The following is a 21,593-nucleotide window of genomic DNA, read 5'->3' on the forward strand; positions in this document are numbered from 1 at the left end:
GAGAATGAAGTCATGCACAATGTTTATTTGCATATATTATAGGAGACATTTCAAACACACTAACCACAAGAAACAGAAGGCCACTATATTCTGAGTACATTCTGTATCCCTTGGAAACAAATGTGCAAACATCTCAAATGCAGGTAAGAGTACAAATTTTAGACTGTGGAAACATAAACCCTAAATGTTATGTATTGCCCAAAGGTCTGTATTTATAGCCTTGGATGGGAGAAAGGTAGCTGTGTTATAATATAGAAGACTGTCTCTTTACCATTGATGGGTAAACCAGGAGATCCCGAACACACTGGATAGTAAATGTTAGTATGACTATGGTGGTTGGAACCTGGCTGTAGAGTAACATGCAGATATTAGTTCTCAGATCACCTGAGCCTGTGAACTTGAGCCCAGCACTGCTGAGAGGGGCCTGAAAGTACAGCTGATTATTTCAGGAGTCTGTTGAGATTTCTCCCACAAATAGATGAAATATACTTAGTTAGTATGTCAGGTACACTCTAAATTTATTACTAATTTGTTTATTCATTCAAAAACATGTATTAGGTGCTTGGTGTGATTTTAATCTCTAATACTTCACTGAACATTTCTTAGATAGATCATCTTTACTTTTCCAAGCAACCCTGGAATGCAGGCATTTTTATTCTTCTGACAGATTAGGAGACAGGCACAGAGTGATTAGATTGCTTGCCTGAGGTTACTGAGCCGAGATTGGAACCCTCCTGAAATTGCCTTGGACTAGAACAAATGGAGACCTTATCCAAGACATGTATCTATCCTAGTAACCTCATAGTCCACTCAAAATGTAGGAAATGCCATGGAACCAAAGACTCAAATAATTTGTTGTAAATGTGTTTACCTTTCAGCACTTCACAGTTTGAAGACCTTTGGATGTCTGTCTCCACTCCACCGAACAGACCTGATCTTTCGGTTTAGTTTAAGCCCAAATGCTCTTGATAATTAATGAAGCTGCAGAGGCCAATTCTAGGAAAAATAACATGTTAGCATCCAGCATGATACAATCTGAAATGCGGGCACCTTTGCTGCAGTTCTTATACAAAGCACCTTAATTGACATCAGAAACCCACCAAAGGGGCTCCTTCTGGTCACCAATTTGGCAAAGCAGCTGGGCCAGGGAGCCTGCCCCTGCCGAGAATAAGAGCCTTGCAGATTTACTGGCTTGGCCAGGTTGTTTTCTTGTCTTTTAGTGGGCTTGTGGGCCAGGCCTCCCGCTGTGTGTGTGCAGGCAAATGCAGGCTTTGGCACTGGCCTAGGAAATCCAGTTTTGGCTGCACACCCAACTGACAAGAGAGGAGCCCTGCCCCTTGACCACTTCCAGGGCAATGAATTCTCACCAACCCCACATCAGTAGTGAAATCTGGAAAACCCAGCTCAGACCTTCTGAAGAAACCACTCCAGGGTACTTTTAACAGACGATTCTGCAATTAAAGGGCCGTAGAGAATGGAGAGAAGCTGGAGAGACCATTTAAAATGTCCGTGTTTGTAGCCTACGTACTGGACGCCCATTGTAGAAAAATAATTAAGATACAAAATAAAGGCCCTGCATGGGGTCAGTGTTGCTTGTACAGATTTTGTTTAGTCCATGAGGGAGGAGTAAGTTCAAAAAACTTGATGTAAATTTGAATTTTCTATCAGAATATTTAGCAAAGGTAACTTGTCAATACTGCTTTCCTTTATGAATTGCTAATAAAATAAGCAGCGAAGAAAAACTGTTCACAGCCCTGCAGAAATAAAAGTTGTTCAGCTTTCCTGAGACGGTGAGGCTTGCTTCTTGGTCCAAGGCCAGGTGCACCTAACCACTTGGTTGGTGTTGGTTTCAGCTGCAGTCAGGTGAACCGCTATCAAAAACTCTCTTTTGCTTTATTTCCTAGACACCAAATGGATTGCTTCTGACCCCGAGTCCACTGCTGTCCAGCATACATTTCTGGAGCAGCCTTAGTCCAGTCGCTCCATTGAGTCCTGCCAGGCTGCAAGGGCCAAACACGTTGTTCCAGGTGAGCATTTGGAAATATTTTAAACATAGAACATTTGTGGGATGTTTTTTCTCTGCAAAGGCTTAGGCGGTGGTTTCTGCCATCTATTTGGTTAGAGCTTGTAGAATGGGGCTGCACACACCTTTCAGAGCAGACATTTTCATTGAGACAGAAATGGCGTACTCATGTCAAGTATCCATACATGGAACAATTAGCTCTTGAAGTGTTTTGAGAATTTCCATTTGACTATGAAAACTAGAAATTTATTACAAAATATTTTAATAAAAGTCCATAAAACTTTAAAGTATTAATATAATTAGTCAATGTAGTCACATACTTGAAATGCATTGAAAAATAAAAATACTAAACAGTTTCTTCACACTGGGATAGAAAAGTTACCTACATAATTCTATGAGCCATAAGCAAGCTCTCCTTGTTTTGTAACCAATAGGAGTTTCCAGGGGATTGGTTAAAAAATAATGAGTTAGCTGCCTTATCTTGCAGAACCCTCTATGTTACATAAGCACACCCTTTATTCATTCACATTCTACAGTCTTGCAGTAGCATCACTTGCTATTGTGTGGCTATCATTTTTCTTTTTGAGACTCAAAGATTGTTACCAACCCAAAGTGTTACTGTTTGAATATTCGAGTGTAGGTTTTCTATACAGCTGATCCTTAGGGACAGGAGTAAACCAAAGGTTGGCATAGTGCAAAGTCCCTCTCAGCCTAATTCTAGCTTTGTCTCACCCACCCTGCACTCCATGCCCCCAGGATGGCACACCCAAGCAGTTTTTTTGGCTCCCACTGCACTTAGCACTTTGTATTATGACTGCCTGTTGATCTGGCAAATTCCACTAGACTGTGGGCCATGGAGACCCTGGAACTTTATCCTGTTCACTGTGGTTGGTGTCTCCCAGCATCTAGTACATTGTGATGTCAGTAAATTAATTACTGGTGACTGTCTGAATGAAGAGATGCCAAAACACTTGTAAAGAGATGTCAATAAAAGGTAAGTGTTTAAAAGATGAAGTATGTATATCTTGTGAGTTGGTCATTTTTTTCTGTCACTGGTAGTATATTTTGAGTACCTCCTCTGTGCCAGGAGCATGTATACATGTTGGGATTTAGGGTCTCAGTGGAAGAATGATGGTGCTAAAGAAGTTTTGATTGCTATCTTGCTTCTCTCGTTTCCTAGCAGGGTTGAGGTAGGGTGTCATGATGTGACTATATCCCTGGAGTAATTCTGAGTTTCTTTCTCTCCCCTGACCCTATTCCCAATCACACACACTCAGCTACCATCATGCACAGCCAACACATTGATTATTGACCATTTTAACTTGGACAGGTTAAAATGTAGAAACCAGAACTAGCTACCATCATGCACAGCCAACACATTGATTATTGACCATTTTAACTTGGACGGGTTAAAATGTAAACACTAGAACTAGTGAGCAAAAAGCAATGGGCAAAGGTAGTATTTGCAAAGTTCTAGATTAGAAATACTAATCTTTTGGTGGAGAGAGACTTTCATCCCCAGAAACCCTCCAGATTAGAGCAGCAGTCTGGGCTGGGGGTACAGCTCAAGTGGTAAAGCACCTGCCTAGCAAGAATGTCTACCACCACCCCCACCACCCCAAAAAATCAGTATCACTTCTTGGCCTTTTGGCTAAGATCAAGTGTAGTGCAGCGGTGTTCTAATATTAGCACAGAAACGAGCTGTATGGCTGTAGTAAGCATCCTGGGGTTAGGACTGCAACACACTACTCTAGCTCGAGAATCCAACCAAGAGCTCTGTAGACTTCAGTAGGCATTTCTGAATAATGAATGCCCTCCCATTTCCCTTCTTATTGGGAATTCTGCCACCTAACTGATGTGGAGTTTGGTGACCTCCTAGGAAAGCCATGCGGAATGACTGGGATTATACTAAACCTTTCCAGTCCAATATTCCCAAGAGTAAATAAGGTTCATGCTCATGGTGATTCTAGACACTGTCAGGATCTCTGGGAGTTAGGAGATGCACCCATCCAGTGGTTCTAAAAAGTTAGCATGCAACAGCATCACCTGGATGGCGTGTTAAAATAGAGTACTGGACCCCACCCCTAGAGTTTCTGATTCAACAGGTCTTAAATAGGGTCTGATAAAAAAAAAATTTCATTCAAGTTTCCAGTGATGTGCCTGTTCTAGGCACCATACTTTGAGAACCACTAGTTTGCATTTAGAATTCTGTAGAATGAATTACTACCCTTAAAGGCTATCTGCTTAAAGTTTCAATTTTAATTTCACCATACAGACCTGCTTTCCCTCTTGGAGCCAGTTCTAAGACAACAATAAAAATAAGTAACTTTTAAAAAATACAACCCAGCCTGGATGACTGACAGGTTGGTTGCATGGCTTTGCACTGTCATTAGGTGGATTCATGAGAAAACAATTTTGTACATTTTAAAATATCATTCCTCCTATAACAAGAGCACTTAAGTGAAGTGTGGTAAAAGTTGAAGGTAACAGTTTTAAAAATGTCAAACAACAAAGTATGGTAAGAGGAATAAGACTTTCTGATTTTTAAAACTAGATAACTGCAATTGATGGATTTTTGGAATTTAGATTACTGTTGTGTACCTTATAAACTAATGAAAATAGTTTTCTTTCAAAACAATAAACCTCTTTTGCATGTGCTATGAATGTGTTGGTGGAGTAAAAGAAAAAATGGACTGGCCTACAGTGAATTTTAAGTAATATGGGCAAGTTTCCTGCTGTGATCTTTGGAAAGGTAGTCTGGAATCCTTAGGGAAATAGTTCACAGAGCTGAGAAGTTTCTGCACAGAAGACCCCTGAGACAATTATGACAGCAGGTTATAACAGATATGAAAGTATTTCAGGGAAGGAGAAAGAAGAAGATACTGGCCTTTCTGGAACAGGTATGCTTTGTAATTGAGAAATATTTTAGTAAGAGAGGTGCCAAAGACAGTGTGCTAAGTATAAATACAGAACCTTGATTTACAAATAAAGTGAAATGTCTGTTTTAGATAGACAGTTTGGCATTTTGAATTTATATCTATGGGATGTCTGGTCCACCCCAACTTTTGAAGTAGACTTTGATCAAATTTGGAATACACCTAGTAGGTTACAGACACTTCTGGAAACAATGCAGAGCTAATTCAGTTTTCAGTTGAGAATGTGCTAATTTTTAGTTTAACAAGTGCCACCCAGCAAATATCTGTAGTGTCTGTGGCAAGGGCTGTAGATATACAGTATGTAAATAATGCAAGAGTAACCAGAATGCTGCTGCAGGTACAGAGGGACAGAGTGGCTCTTTGCAGCTGAGGACTGGACAGAATAGAAAGAATATCTTTCAGCAAGAAGTGCTGCCTGGGCTGTGCCAGGATGGGGGACAGGATTTCAAGAGCAAGAAAAGCACAGTTCAGAACTTAGTAGATTGGCATGGGTTAGACATGGAAGTCTGCAGGCAGGGACTGGGATAAAAGACCAGGTCAGAAAAGCAGCTGTGGGCCTTGACTAGTATGCTTGGGAGCTTCCACCTTAATCTGTTGTTAAATATTATTAAAGCTTTTCACACCAGAGGTAGGAGAATGAGAGCTCTACTTTAGAAATCTCTCACTGGTATCTGTGTAGAGGAAGAACCTGAAGAGAAAGTGGAAAGAGCAGAAGATAGGAGAAAATTATTGCACTACTTCAAATACTGAAGAGAGAATTGTCTTTTAGAGTAGAATGGGATGGTGATATATTTAGAAAATATTTCAGAGGTAAGAGAGAAAAACTTTGAGTTTGGCTTGAAGAGAAAGTAGGTGGGAATTAGGGAAAAGCAAAGATGATTAAGTGATTAAAAGACTAGAAATGGATTAACAGTAATAGTTTAATATTTAGTAAGAGTACAAAATAAACTGAATAGACATGAAAACACAGTTGAAGTAGATAAAATTCTAGAAAACATAAAAATTCTAAAGCACCAGAAAAGAAAAAAAAAAACTTAAATATGCCAATAACCAGTGAAAGAATTAAAAGTCATTAAAGATAACCCCTAACTTCTGCCAGAAAAAGAAGGTGGGCAGTTTAGTACAGGAAGATTTCAGAGTTTAAAACTTGGTTTTGCTGCTTATTAGCTGTGGCCATTAACTAACTTATAAAAACTGTTTTCTCATTTGTAAAAAGGATAACAAACTTACTTTATGGCCTCTGGATATCAAATGAAACACAACCCTTGGTAAGCAATAAGGTACTAGACAAGTTACTGAAACAGTTTGAAAGTTACAAAAATATGTTTACTTGTTCTGAAAATATTTATCGTACTTCTAACATGTGCTAGGCTCTGTAGTTTGAAATTTGGTGCTGAAGGTTAATATTTAACTCCCTGGACTAAATAGGAATTCAGCTAGAGGACAGTCTAAGAGATTATCTTATTATTTACATTACTTTGGCACATACCACTCTGGCCTCTATTTCTTCTTGTTTAGCTGGGAGTGTACCTGACATGTTTGCTTCAGACCTGAAACTTATCAAAGTACATACTTCATCCTACTATTTATCTTAACAGTAATATATAAAATTAAGTTTGCCAATTACAGGTTTATCAAAGAAAGAATACTTTCTCATTTCCAAAATGAAGATATTGTTTTTATTTTGAATGTTTTAAAACTAAACCGTTCCTTATTTTTAACAATTACTGAGAAACCTTTTTGTGTAGTTTTTTTTTTTTTTGGTGACAGTGGGGTCTGAACTGAGAGCTTCACTCTTGCTAAATAGACAGGCGCTCTTCCACTTAAATCACCCTACCAGCCCTGTGCAGTACTCTGGAAAACTGATGGCAGACTTTACAATACAGCATCAGTAACTACCGACTCATAAGTACTCTTGGCTTTATTTTTTTCTTAATACTTAAAGCAAATATCTTGGAACCTACTAAAACAGTATTATTAGAACATGATCAAACAATATTTAAGGTACATTGTTTTTTCTAGTAGCTAGGCATATTGAGCAATTGGGGTGTTTTCTGGGCCTTGTTCTGTTTGTTCTACGTAATCCTCCAATTGTTATCTTCAATTATTCTGTCAAATAGACTGGCAATTGACCTCTTCACAGGGGTGCTAAGAGAACTGAACTTTGGTCTGAGAATGTAAGGAACCCAAGTTCTTCCCAATGGAGCTGCAGTCATTGTTTTAACTCTTTTGTCCCTACAGTTCCCCACTCTGCTTAATGGCCACATGCCCGTGCCAATCCCCAGCCTGGACAGAGCTGCTTCTCCCGTTCTGCTTTCTTCAAGCTCTCAGAAATCCTGATGACATCTGGCCACAACTAAGGACTCATTAACTGAAGAAACAAATTCTCCCCATGGACTAGTTTACCTGTGTCATGAGAAGGACATTGTGAAACCCTCTGTTAATTTGGTTTGCACTTTTCATAACATGGATAGTCTAGTTTATGCTAGCATTTTAAAAACTGCCTTTTATATATTCAAGTATGAATGGAAATCTGCTTTGCATTAAGTGAATTTTAATGTTTTTGGTTTTGTCCTCTTAGCTCTGAAGTGCTGAACACTGTTGACAGTGAACTTTTCTTAATGTTTTCAATATAATAAGGATGTGAAGCTTTTCTTTTTAAGTATGCATATGCTGAACTGTGCTTATATATGCCATAACCAGCCGTGCCTTCCTTTGCATTTAGTTTTATGTAAATGATTTATATATTTTTTAGTATTGAGAAAATGTTTGAAAGAAAAAAGTTAGTATCAAACAGCTCTCTAGTAAGATTTCATTATTTTTCACAAGTAGGCAAAATGAAAGCATATTCATATCACTTTATTTTTTGCTTTCAGTTGTATTAAGAATTGCCTTAGAACTCTTTTCAATTGGAATTCAGTAAATGTAATGTCCAAGTAATGTTTTTATAAGAAAAAACTAAGCCATAGTTAGACAATAAACATTCATAAAAGAAAATGTTTTAAAGTGCATTTTAAAAAAAAAGAACTTTGAAAGGCCAGCCTTTTAGCTGTTTACTATATCTTTTATCCTCCCTAACAAACAAAAATCTGAGATGGAAAAAGATACATCAAGTCCACACCATTCGAACCCACAGAATGGTAACTAGGTTTGAATATTATTTCAGATTAGTCCTGGTTCTTCTGATTTTTCATAATCATAAGCTATATTTACTGTCAGTAGGAGTTAGGTTTCTCTAAATCCATAGACTACAATTAACATCTAAAAACCTGAACGTTTTCAAAGCTTTCAAAAGTTTTCAAAGAGGCTCAGAGACTGGTGATGATTTCAAACAAATCTGTAACAGCAGGTATCTTTAGGTGTATAGATATTAACAATTTTTGATGGATCAAAAAGGTATTGTAACATAAATACAGAGGTGGAGGTACTGAATGCCTTGCTGTGGAAACTGAGACACAGGACACACTGCATTATATATTATTAAATTTAGGGTGAGAATGAAGGAAATCTAATGAAACAATTCTTCAGAAACCTCATCATTGTGGAACTGAACTGATTATGTAACAATTTGGAACACTCTGCAGTGAGTGAATTCTTTGTGTTGTGTGGTTTAGAACAGTGATAACCGAAACATACTGTCTGTCCTTTCCAAAAGTCAGCAGGCATCGCTCCAGAGCTCCAAACCTGTATGTAAGTATGAAAGTTCAATGTAAGATAAGAGAACTAGCACTTTAAGATTAGGTTCATTATAATCCCTAACTACAAGTAATAGAAATCAATTTGAAATGTGACTAAAAAATTGATCCCAACAGAGACATTAAATGGCAGGGATTATGAAAAGGGTAAATAATGAAGTTTGTGAAAGAAAACAAATTTCTTGAATTTTAAAAAAATCTACAACTTATGTTTAGATACAAATTAAAACTTTCAATTGGAATTGAGCATCTCTGTGCATGGGACCTGTGCCATTACTGAGCAGGAAAAAAGCAAAACAAAAACCCAACTTCCAACTATCAAGTAACAGGACTGGCTTCAATACCCCCAAATACATACTCCTGTCAGTCCCTCATACTAAGGAGAATTCTGTACTGAAGTAAAAGGAGCTGGCTCAGGGCACTGATAATTACAAAACATAAAATGTCAGAGCTAGAAGGGGCTTTTGAGACAGCTCACAAGGGAGAAGCTGAGTTGCTACACAACTCACTGAAGGCAGAATAATGGTTGGTGCTCCGTGCAATTTTGTTTCCCCACTGTGTATAAGTGACCACTCACCCAAAACTATGTTAGGCAAAGAAACAGATAAAGACAGTACACTTAAAATTGTTTTGTCAGATAAGGCCACAGAGAAACTAAAGGAAGGTAATGTGCAAGAATTTTGACTGAAAATACAATTTTTCAGTATAATTATTTTTAAAGCACTGATTGGAAATGTTCAAATGACTATAAATACGATTATTTTCTTTTCCTCCAAATATAATGATTAATGTACTCTCTGGATCCATTTATTTAAAATGGGAAAATACCACAAAATACTCACTGCAATGCAGAGAACTGGAGGTATGAAGACTAACTCTTATAGCTCTGCCTCATTCTGTGTGTGTGTGTGTTTTGTGTGTGTGTGTGTGTGTGTGTGTGTAACAGAAGTGTTTTAGTCAGAAAATAGGTTGCAAGGAACATTAACTTTTCTCTCCTTTTTTTATGTTTGCTTACTCAGTGTTAAAATGCTACAGCTAGTTTGTTAGAACTATATAATCTGAACGTTGGTCTCTTTGTATACACCTTTTCTATGACTGCAAATCTTTCACTTTCATATATGTATCATTTTTACTGTAATATTATTTTTGTTGAATAAATACTTTGTGATAAAAGGAGTTTAGAGGCAAGTGGGTTGGTTTACTTCCATTCACTTGTAATGACCCAAACTTCACTTTTCCATACAGAAGTAAGTTGGAAAATGTCCTGTTACCTACCCTTAAATATGGCACATCAAAAAAAAAAAAAAGCTTTAAATACATACTATATATATATATGTATATATAGTAAATATAAATAAATATAATTAATGAGGATGAGTTGGAGGAAGAATGGAATGGGTTTGAAAAGTGGTCCCCTGATCTCAAGTTCTATCAGTTGCTCTGTATTGAAGAAGGTAAAGAAAGGAAGAAGGGGAAAACCAAATCACCATTTTTCCTTTTAGTCATTTTGTCAATATAGGGAACTGCCAACTGTTAGGCTTGATGGTAAAGCTTATGTTTCCTGGTCTCACTTTTATGTTGACCTGGCTCTGGTTTTCAGTGATAAGTTCAATGCAGGTCTCTATCAGGGTTGATAACAGGGAGACCGCTGTGTGTAGGTGAGAGGAGGCAGGGAGAAGCAATGGATTAGCAGAGACTCTGATGTGTTCGTTATATTGTGCCAAAATGCACATAAAATTCCTAGCCAGATGTGATGTAACACATATTTGTAGTTGTGGGAGAAAATAATTGACTTATTGAAGAAACATTTGAAAATCAACTGTGCTGCAGGTATCATTTCAGAAATGTTCACTCTTCTCAAGAAGATAATGGATTTGTTTGGTGCTGTTTATATATTGAGTTCAACTCAATCAGTGTTAAAATTCTCTTTTATGCTTAAATACACACAGGACTCTCATCCCCCACATTCATACTTCTTTTCATCACGCCACCTGAGAATCTACAACCCTGTCTAGGAAAATGACACTGAAAAGCACACTATGCTCAGGTACCCTCTCCTGGAGAGTCGGGTTCCTGAGAACCATTTCTTTTTCAATAGATGACATAGTTTCAGTTAATGATAATAACCATTTATAGATCACTTATATTGTGCCAGTCCCTGTTCTAACCTTGTTACATGGATTACTTTATTCCTCACTCCCAACAGCCCTCATAGGAAGTACTATTTTACAAATGACGAAATAAGAAGCCCAGAATGATTAAGTAACTGACTCAAAGTTGTAGATTTGGCCAGCATCAGCATTTTGACTGTGGAGGCCATGATATTGACCAATAGTACTTCAAATCAGCAATCAGCATCTTTACAAAGAACAGCACCTGGCACATAAATACATGTCCACTGTATCATTACCTTCTGGTACAGCAGATTCTTAGCATTGTAAAGCCGGTCCCACTTAAATTTCTTTTGTACCAACTTTATTCCCAGTCCCATTTCCCCAGGATGTCTGTCTGTGTGTGTGATGGAAACAGCTTGATTATGGGTTAGTTCTTAAGTTTCTAAAGAGCCATATATTTTCACCTGTTAGGAAGAAAAAAGTGTGTTTTTCTGCCACCAATTTTTACTGCATTTGTCTTTAACTCATTCAAAGAGAAAAGGTTAAGTCAGTATTTCATAACTGACAAATTTTACTTACAACTCAGGATTTCTTCATCCATGTGTCAACACACTCAATCAACAAATACTATTGCTTCCCTAAAACTTATCAGATGCGAGGTATACAGAGCTGAAAAAGACATAATCCTTTCCTTCATGCGGCGTATGGTTTAATGGGGAGAAATAAAATGTGAGTAAGTGTTTTATACTGTCAAGTGTATGGATGCTACTGGAAAGGAAGGCAGAAAAATGGCAGGACACATAACCCAGTCTGTGGCAGGATGGAGGATGGGTCAGGGAAAGCCTTTTGAAAGACATAATTAAATTGAGACCTAATGAATGTGTAAAAGTAGCAAAAAGAGGGATAGAAGAGCAAGCAGAGGAAAGAGGTTTTAAAAACAGGTGAGAGAAGCGTAAGGAAATTCAAGATCTGGATGGTTGAATTTACTAATAAAGTGTTTAAATCATTATCTTACAAAACAGCAAGACAGGTATTAGCAGTAATAGAGCATAAATTCAAAAGGAAGGTGGGGGAGCTTCCAAATAATTGAGGAGTAATGAAGGAGGAGTGATTAACAAGAAGTTTGTGGAAGCCGCAATGGTTGGACCGGAACCCCAAAGCACCTCTTGCTGACTTTCAATGTTGCCTAAAAAATGGTGCATAAGGACCACAACAGCACCATGTCATTCATTCACTATGTGACTACCTAAGCAGCATATATGCATGAAGGAGGAAATAGGAAGATGAAGGACTGACTGTAAGAATGTAACTACTGTCAATACAGCTGGAGAAATGGCTGAAGCTTTTGTGACTTTCCTCACTAGCACTGTTCCAGGAAAGACTTAAGAGTCCTAAGAGAGCCTTGCACAAATCCCAAATCTGTATTCACCAAAATTCTATATCTCACCTACAGCCCAGTGGAGCCACCCTCCAGATGCTGAGCTTTCCTCACCTCCTGAGACGTGCTGCAGGTGAGACAGTCACCACCTATACCTTCATGCTCTGCCTCAGGCATTTCTGCAACTACTGCAGTAGGGCTGAGAGGGAAGCAAGCAGTTGTGAACATGATTCTTATCCTAGTCTCTTCTGTTTGTATGTGTCCCTTCCCAAATATGTACAGCTGCACAGCTAGCACCCACACCCACTCTGTTCAACACAGGTTTAGTTTGCAGTTTCTGAAATGGTAATCTTCCAGAAATACTGGTTTTTCTAATAATTTGACTTTTCTCACTTCTCTTAAGGAGAAGCCACCAATGAAAAGTTCTCCCAATTATAAATGATCAAAATTTTATGTTTTTTTTCCTAATCAAAGCAGCTTTACAATCAGTAACTTGGTCATATCCTTCCTGTTTTAGTCTGACAGAAAATTGGTGACTTCAGGAATTTTTTAAGTCAGTAATGGAAAGTATTGAACTAGGAATGATGATAACTGAGAAAACTTCCTATATATATAAACCCAGAATCTGAACTTAATATTAGAAAACAAGCTCCAAATAAGAGGAAGAAGCATTGTACCTTTCCTTAGATCTAAAGTTACACAAAAAACTTTGCAGATTTCAAGTTTATAACATATATACATGCACAAATATTTCAGCAGCCTGCTCATGAGTTTATATTGCCATTTAACATTTTGATATGAAGTTAAGGATCTGTATTAGAATATTTAAAAGCAGAACCACTGACATTAGGAATAATGAAGAGAATTACATTTGGTAATAAATCTTTCAAAACCATACAAATTAATACCTAAAAAATGCACAGCTAAGAAAAGAAAATCAAAATGGCATACAACAAAAAACCAACTAAATATGAAACAAGGCATCACTGGAGGACTAGAACAAAAAGCATGCAAGAGATACAGGAAACAAATAACTAATTGGCAGAAGTATAAATGTAAATGGTTTAAAGTCTCTAATTAAAAAGCAGACATTGGCAGAATGGATTTTTAAAAATCCCACAATCAACATTCTATCTGTAAGAGACTCACTTTAGATAAACAGACACTACAGGACAGAAAAAGATATTCCATCTCAATAGTACCCAAGAGATCAGGGTGGCTATATCTTTGTCACAGAAAACAAAGTAGAAAAAAATTAGAGATGAAGGGCATTATATTTTAACAAAAGGTTCAAGCCAGGGGCAGGGGTGTGGCTCAGTGGACAAGTCTTTGCCTAGCATGTGCAAGTACCTGGACTTAGTCTCTAAACACACAACACACACAAACATACTTTCAGATCCATCAAGAAGCTATACAACCATGAACATACATGCACCCAATTTCAGAGCCTCCAAAGATAAGAAGCACACTCTGAAGAACTAAAGAAGAAATTGTTCTATACTAATAGTTGGAAAACTTTAGTACCCCACTTTCAATAACAGATCAATAAAGGAACGAACCACTATAAACCAATTAGACTCAAGAGACATGAACAAACACGATATACAATATTCTCAGAATGAGACATTCTCAAGTATACACAAAACATTCCACAGAATGTATCATTCATCTTAAAATTAAGATACATCTTAAAATTTTTTAAAAAAACTAAAGTCATAAAAATGATCTTTTCCTCTCACAATGGAATGAAGCTAGGAATTAATGATAGGGCAAAGGAAAACTCACAAACATGGAAATTAGGCAACACAAACAACCAAAAAATTCACATAAGAAATCACAGCTGTTAGAAAACACCTGTGAAAAATGAAAACAAAACCACAATATATCTATACCTATAGAATATGCTGCAAACAATACTGGGAGAATTATAGCTTCAAATGCCTACATTTAAAAGGGGAAGACTTCAAATCAACAACCAAATTTTATACCCCAAGGAATAAGAAAAAGAAATCTAAATCTAAAGCAGCATAAGAAAGGAAATTATAAAGAGTGCAGATAAGCAAAAGAGAAAGTCTATGAAACAAAAAGTTGGGTTTTTAAAATTAGATTAACAAAACTGATGAAACTGAGCTAGTTTGTTGGGTGAGAGGGGAGAAGACAAATTTCTAAAATCAGAAATGAAAGTAGCCATTACTATTGAGTATGAAGGAATACTATGAACTCTGCCAATGAACTGGACAACACAGCTAAAATGGATAAATTTTAGAAACAGGAACAACTAAAATTGAAAAAAATCTGAAACAGGAACAACTCAAATTGAAAAAAATCTGAATAGAATTGTTAAAAGTAAGGAGACAATACCATTAATCAAAACTTCCCAATGAAGAAAAAATTTAGGACCAGAACAATTTCACTGGTGAAATTTTTTTTTTCCTTTTTGAGATAGGGTCTTGATATGTAGTCCTGACTAGCTGAGAACTTGTGATCCTCCTGCCCCAGCCTCCTGATTGCTGGGATTACTATGCCACCACAGAACCAGCATCACTGGTGAATTCTAACAAAGATTTAAAATCCAAAAACGTGACGAGGAGGGAACACTTCCTTAATTCATTCTATGAGAGCAGCAATAACCTGATAACAAAGCTAGACAACAATAGTACAAGGAAGAAAAATACAAGCCAAATAGCTCACGAATATAAGCAAAAAAATCCTCAACCAAATACTAGCAAATAAAACTTGACAGCATGTTGAAAAGAATTAGAGGTTGAGCATCCCTGTCTGAAAATCCAAAATGCTTCGAAATCTGAATGTTTCTGAGTGATAATGCTAAAAAAAATTGGATTTTAGAGAATTTTAGATGCTAGAATTTCTGATTTGGAATGCTCAACTAATAAAGCTTGTACAAATATTCCAAAATCCCAAAACTACAAAATCTGACACACTTTTTGATTCAAGTTATTTCAATAAGGGATACTCAACCTACTAAGTGGGATTTTCCTAGGGATACAAGAGTAGTTTAGCATATGAAAATTAATCAAGGATGAAAAAAAAGCATTTAGAAAAAAAAAACAAACAATACTCTCTCATGATAAAAATGCTCAGTAAACTAGGATAAGAAGGGAACTTCTTTAGCATGTTAAAGGCCATAGACAGAAAGCCACCACTAATAGCACAGTCAGTGGTTAAAGACTAAAAGATGTTCCTCTAAAACCAGGAACAAATTCACTATTTCTAGTCAATAATCTTGGAAGTCCAACAGAGCAATTAGGCAAGAAAAAGAAATAAAAAGCATCTAAATTAGAAAGGAAGAAGTAAAAATTATCTTTCCTTGAAGATGACATGATTTTATATGTAGAAGATCCTACAGAATTCACAAAAAGGGGTGGGGTATGGTAGTAAGTGCCTATTATAATCCCAGCACTTGGGAGACAAGGCAAGAGGATCCAGAGGCTAGCCTTGGTTATATAATGAATTCAAGGATTCAAGGACAGTTTGAGTTACGTAATGAGACCTTGTTTCAAAAAAAAAATGTTAAGCTACTAAATTCAGCAACATGGGGGGGTACAAATTCAAAACAACAACAACAAAATAATAGTCATTTGTATTTCTTTATTCTAGCAATGAAAAAAATCCAAAAGAAAATGAAGAACTTTTACCTATAATACCAGCAAAAACAATAAAATATTTAGGAATAAATTTAGGCATAAGTTTTACACATTGAAAACTACTAAAGATTGCTGAAAAAAATTAAAGATTGCTGAAATAAATAGAAATAGTCCAAGTTTATGGACTGGAAAACTTAATATTGCTAAGATAACACTACCCAAAGAAATCTTCAGGCTCAAAAAAAATCAATGCAGAACCTGTCATAATCCCAATGGTGTTTCCTGTTTATTTCAGGAAATAGAAAATTCCATGCTAAAATGCGTATGAAATTTCAAGGGACCCTGAATAGTCAAAATAATCTTGAAAAAGAACAAAGTTGGGGAACTTATGCAATCTGATTTCTAAACTTACAAGAAACTGTAGTAATCAGAACATTATGGTTCTATTCATATAATTAAAGACTACAGACACAGAATAATGGAAGAGAATTAAGACCCCAGAAATAAACCCTCACATCTATGGCCAGTTGATTTTTCACAATGATGCCAGCACCATTTGATGAGGGAAAAGAGAGTCTTCATTCTCATCAGCAACAAATAAAAGTCCCTGTTGCTCCACATCCATCAACATTTGGTGCCACTTAGTGTTTTACACTCTTTCTTTTGGCAGTACTGGGTTCTGAACTCAGGGCCTTAAACTTGTCAGAACTCTACCACTTAACCATGCTCTCTAGCCCTAAGAAGAATCTTTTCAGTAACAGTGTTGGAAAAATGGATATATACATGCAACAGAATGAAGTTATACCACAAATTAACTCAAAATGGATGAATGTCCTAAATCTAAGAGCTAAAACTATTAAAAAAAAAAAAAAAAACCCTTAAAAAGAACACACAGGTTTCCAAGTATTTATGAACTTGGAAACCTGGCAACATTTTTTTTTTTAATGACACCAAAAACACAATAAAAAATATAATTCTTTAAAATTAACAACTTGTGCCTCAAAAGGACAACGTCAAGAAAGTGAAAGACAACTCACAGAACATAAGGAAATTGCAGATAACACCCTTTATAAGGGTATAATATCTAGAGTCCATAAAAAAGGCTCTTAAAAGACAAATAGGGATTTGTTCTTAATGGGCAAAGTATTTGAATAGGTTTTTCTTCAATGCAGACACAAAAATGGCTAAAATAGCACATGAAAAGATGCTCAACATCATGTAAATCCAAACTACAAATGAGATATTAATATTACTTCACATCTATTAGACTGAGTGGTGATTATGATGGTAAGAGGACAGCAGCAAGCACTGGTGAGGATGAAAACAATGGAACCTTCATATATTGCTACTGGGAATGTAAAATAGTGGATCTATTTAATCAAAAAGTTAAATGTAGAATTATGTTTGACCAGTAATTTCATTCCCTGTGTGTGTGTATCCCAAAGAACTGAAAACAGGGACTCAAACAGATACTTATACACTAATGTTCTTAGCAGCATTATACACAACAGCTAAAAGATAGATGAATAAACAAAATGTATATTCATAACAGGATACTAATCAGTCATGAAAAGAAATAGAGTTCAACCTTTTGTTAAACATGAATTACCCGTGAAAACATTAAGTTAAATGAAATGAGCCAAACACAAAGTACAAATATGATATAATTCCATACATACAAAATAGAATAGGGACATGCAGAGACAGTCAATTGATGGCTACCATGGGATAGAGAGAGGAGACAACAGGGAATTAATTTTAATGAGTTCAGTTTCTGGTTGATGAAAAAATCTGGAATAGTATGGTAACTGTCCAGCATTGTAATGCAATTGGTGTCACATTGAAGTGGCATTGATGTATGAATAAACTACTTTAAATTATGAATAGTTAAAATACTGCCATTTTAATATCATAAAAAAGTAAAGAAAAATAAAAACCTACATGAATTGCTTTGAGTCCAAACACAGATTAGAACATGTTAAGTAGTCTTTCAAGCTGATAAGACACCACACAGAGTGCAGCCACTCTACATATACTACATGTTGAGTATATATCTATATACTCAAGGAGTATTACCCCTAACTCTTGGAAAGAAAACAAAGAAAGCATCTTTTCTTACCTTAAACAATCTTTTTAGCTTAAGAGGATTCACAAAAGTATTCAAGGTTCAAAATTTCTGAATTTCATTTCTCTTCACTGAAAGGTTTTCAGGATCTGATGGTGACTCAAACATCAATAAACAAACAAAAACACCCTACAAACACTTATTTGCTTACCAAATTCCTAAAATGAAGAAACTTCCTTAGAACTTACTAAGAAAAAGAATTTTATGTAACAACTGTATATATTCCTTCACTTTTTATATACAAGAATCAACTTATGGATAATTATAGGCCAAATTTGCAACAAATCAAATACCCCACGAAATGACAAACTTGATACTTTATAAAAATGAGAGTGCTATCTCATAAAATTGCAGCCCAGGTTACTAAACAGATGGTCAGCACAAATATAAAGTAGCTAATACTTTGGGCACAGTGAAACTTCATTATTTTACAAGGAACCATAAAAAGAAAATTATTCCACTCTGGACAGTCTTCTTCCCCAAGAAATAACAACAAAATCACATTTTATACAACATGGAGATTTTGTTATTATAAATTTCAAAACAAAATGAAGGAATTTCCACATAATATTTGTAACCTTCAAAGTACAATATTAATACATATCTGTCAGTTAGAAATAACAGCAGTTTGTTAGGCTACAGGGTTTAACATGAAACCAATTTACAAATGTGAAAAGCAGTAGTGGTCCAATATTCACCATTACACATGAATCTGTTTCTTCCAGAATTTTTTTAAAAATTAAAAATTCAATATCATGAAATATTAAAATAACACCCCAAACATGCCACAATCACTATTCACAAATAAAGTTAAAATATACAAAAACTTACTTAATACTGTTAAATAACAACTACAAGATTTCCTGAACAGAAATGGTAGGACCCCTGAATGTTTTACAGTGAATGTCAGGAAAAAAAAAATTTAAGTTATGACTATTTTCATGATATATAATGCAAAACTTTACATGACCCTTTCAAAACATACCAATTAAGATTTATAGTTGGTAAAATGCACTAAACAATAGTCCTTAAAAATGAACACAAATGCTGAAAACACTGTTACCAACACCAAAGTGTTTATGATGTTCAAGGAGATGCATAATTAAAACTATAATATTTAGTATCTCTGATAAACAGATAATACCTACAATGCTTTAAAGCAATCGTCTAAGTTCTCATTTCTTTCATTTGTAATTTACCATGGCTCATTTCAAAGACATTACAGCTTTCAGCTGATTCCAAGTGAATGTTGTTCAAATACACAGCCCCCAAATGGAACTGTTCCCCAATAAAGTAAGCATCCCTTCTAATAAAAGAAATGTGTTTAGAACAAACAGTAACACCTTTCATATTTGAATGTACTTACTTTGTTAAGTTTTAACTAAATTAAAGCACAATGTAAAATAGTTAATTAAGTGTATTAGTATACAAATATCCAGCAATAAGCAGTAGACATTTCTAAAATGAGGAACAGGTAAAAATAAATAATTTTGGTGCTTTAATTTATTTGTGTCTAAGGTGAGAACCCCAAACTGACAGGTATTCACTTGCTTCAATCAATGGCATCACATGCTTCTCTAAACATGATACATTTTATCATCTCTTAGCTACTCTATTTGCCAATGTTCAAAAAGAAATTATGTAGCACGAACTTAGAGTGTTCAAGATGGCTCACTTATTTTACTTTTAAGCAAAGCTAAATATACATTCCAGGAAACACTGCAGTTTAATTTTAAAAACAAACAAACAAAAAAATGCAGCAGTAAAACAATTCATGAGGAGAAACAGATGCATTCACATATAATAAAGCCACTGTAACTTCTTCGGGCATTCAACTGTTGTGTTAAATAAACAGACAGTAGTTATTTAGCAGCAATGATTCCGCAATAAATAATGCACTGTGTTTCTCAGTCCTGCACAAAAATTGCAGCTACAGTTACATCAACAGCTGTAACCTACTGGCTCTAATGGCAGAGAAGACTTTAAAACCCACTGTACAAAAAAATTGTCACACTGTGACAACAAATATAAAAACAATCTGTAAGTCTGAAATAAAAAGACTCCACTGTGAAGAGGACAGTGCAGACATACGGAGATTCCAAGTCCACCAAAAGAAATAAGTGCCTTCAGATTTGAGTCCTTGATTGATAAGAAAGGCTGGGGGCTGGGCTTGAAACCATGTTATCAGACTTAAAAGAGCATGCTCTGTCTTCTGTTCTTCGCATGTCCTAAAATATAAAGTCATTTTATGAGGCAGTTCAAGGTTCAGCTTTATCCCACATATAGTATTTGGTGACTCTAGGAAGCTAATGTTCCCACCAGCAAAAGCTAATATTCCACGGTAAAAGTGGTCAGCACTGTCTTAAACGACCCTTTTGTTGATGGGGTCAGTCTACAGCTTCTATGCTTCGAAGTGATGAACCTGATGACTAGGGAAGCACAAGAGGTGTCTTCTGCCTCAGGTACCAGGGATGGCGTGTGCAGTGGTCAAGCCAGGTCACTTGTAAAAGGTCTTTGTGCCATCTGCAGCTTTCAGGATCCCTGACTTGACTGAATCAGATTTCTCTCTGAAGATTTACTGAGCTGCCCACATCATACAGAAAAGTGAGTACGTGCAATGCTAAACATACACAGTTGTGGAATGTACTGTACATTGGTTTTTACATCAATAATTTTACTGATCAATTTATAAACCAAAAGCTTGGTTACACGCAAAAATTCATGATCGACATGTGAAATGGTTTATGACAAACACACCTGTCTCTGGATAAGAAGAGTTTCGAAAACCCGGGTCCTTTTGCAACTGAATCTCTTTCAAACTGAATATTGATACGCCTAAAATGCACAGACAAAAATTATCAGGTGAAGAAGGTCTAACATTATTAAAAACAAATACCACCCATTTTAGAGAAATGTTTAAAAAGCATATAATGATTCAACATAAAACATTTATATATATTTAGAAGCTTATAAGCCTGTTAGATTTCCCTATTTGTCTCAATGTTTTGAGGAGAAACCAAGTGAATTAACTGCCCTTTAGTACTTTTCTTCCCCCAATTCTGCTTTAAGGCATGATGCAAGTAGGTGTTTCGCTGACAAAAATATACACCGTCTGCAACAGGATTTACTGGGGTTGGCAGACTTAATCAAAACATATTACTAGGTTCTTCAGAAGGCAGAGATCAGGAGGATCACGATTCGAAGCCAGCTTGGGCAAAATACTTCGAGAGGCCCTATCTTGAAAAAATCCAACCCAAAAAAAGGGCTGAGTGACTTAGGTATAGGCCCTGAGTTCAAGCCCTAGTACCACAAAACAAACAAACAAAAACATATTACTAAGTTCTTATTCTGTCTTATGATGGCATGAAGGTAACAGGTCCTCAAACTGTCTTTGGATTTTTAGTGAAGAATAGAAAATAGAGAATCATAACTACCTATCTCAAACTGAAACTTGGTATTAGTAATGAAAGGTAAATATTATCTTTTTAAAAAAATGCTTGTTAGTTCATCTTTCATCTCTAATCTGTCAGAAAGCCGTCTTTCATTTAAAAATATTCAATAAATTCTAAGTGAAAACGCTTAAGAATTTTTTATTCCAACTAGCTTGGTCACTGACTGCTAAATAATTCTCAATGGATCAGTACTATGTAGCAAATGAGAATGGGAAATTCATGAAAGCTTTTCATGGCTGAATTCCAAAATATTCTAATTTCCAAA

At 35.9% G+C, this 21,593-nt stretch overlaps 2 protein-coding genes across 4 annotated transcripts in view; one reads left to right on the plus strand and one right to left on the minus strand.

Moving 5' to 3' along the window:
- Positions 1 to 9,830, plus strand: part of Elk3 (ETS transcription factor ELK3) — a 63,137-nt gene extending 53,307 nt beyond the window's left edge. Inside the window, exons 4-5 of the mRNA XM_020182995.2 lie at positions 1,905 to 2,027; positions 7,201 to 9,830. Coding sequence (XP_020038584.1) covers positions 1,905 to 2,027; positions 7,201 to 7,299 — 222 coding nt within the window. The 3' untranslated portion in view covers positions 7,300 to 9,830. The remainder of the gene's footprint in view (positions 1 to 1,904; positions 2,028 to 7,200) is intronic.
- Cdk17 (cyclin dependent kinase 17) overlaps positions 6 to 21,593 on the minus strand; it is a 113,434-nt gene continuing 91,846 nt past the window's right edge. Inside the window, exons 16-17 of one of the 3 annotated variants that reach the window (XM_020182993.2) lie at positions 20,634 to 20,711; positions 6 to 20,104 (exon numbers count right to left, since the gene is read on the minus strand). In XM_020182993.2, the coding sequence (XP_020038582.1) occupies positions 20,067 to 20,104; positions 20,634 to 20,711 (116 nt within the window). In that variant the 3' untranslated portion in view covers positions 6 to 20,066. Of the gene's footprint in view, positions 20,712 to 21,593 lie in introns of all 3 variants that reach the window. The other 2 variants (XM_020182994.2, XM_074084167.1) reach the window with 2 other exon arrangements.

Source organism: Castor canadensis, chromosome 8 (genome assembly GCF_047511655.1).
Source record: "Castor canadensis chromosome 8, mCasCan1.hap1v2, whole genome shotgun sequence".
In the NCBI taxonomy this organism is placed as follows: Eukaryota; Metazoa; Chordata; class Mammalia; order Rodentia; family Castoridae; genus Castor; species Castor canadensis.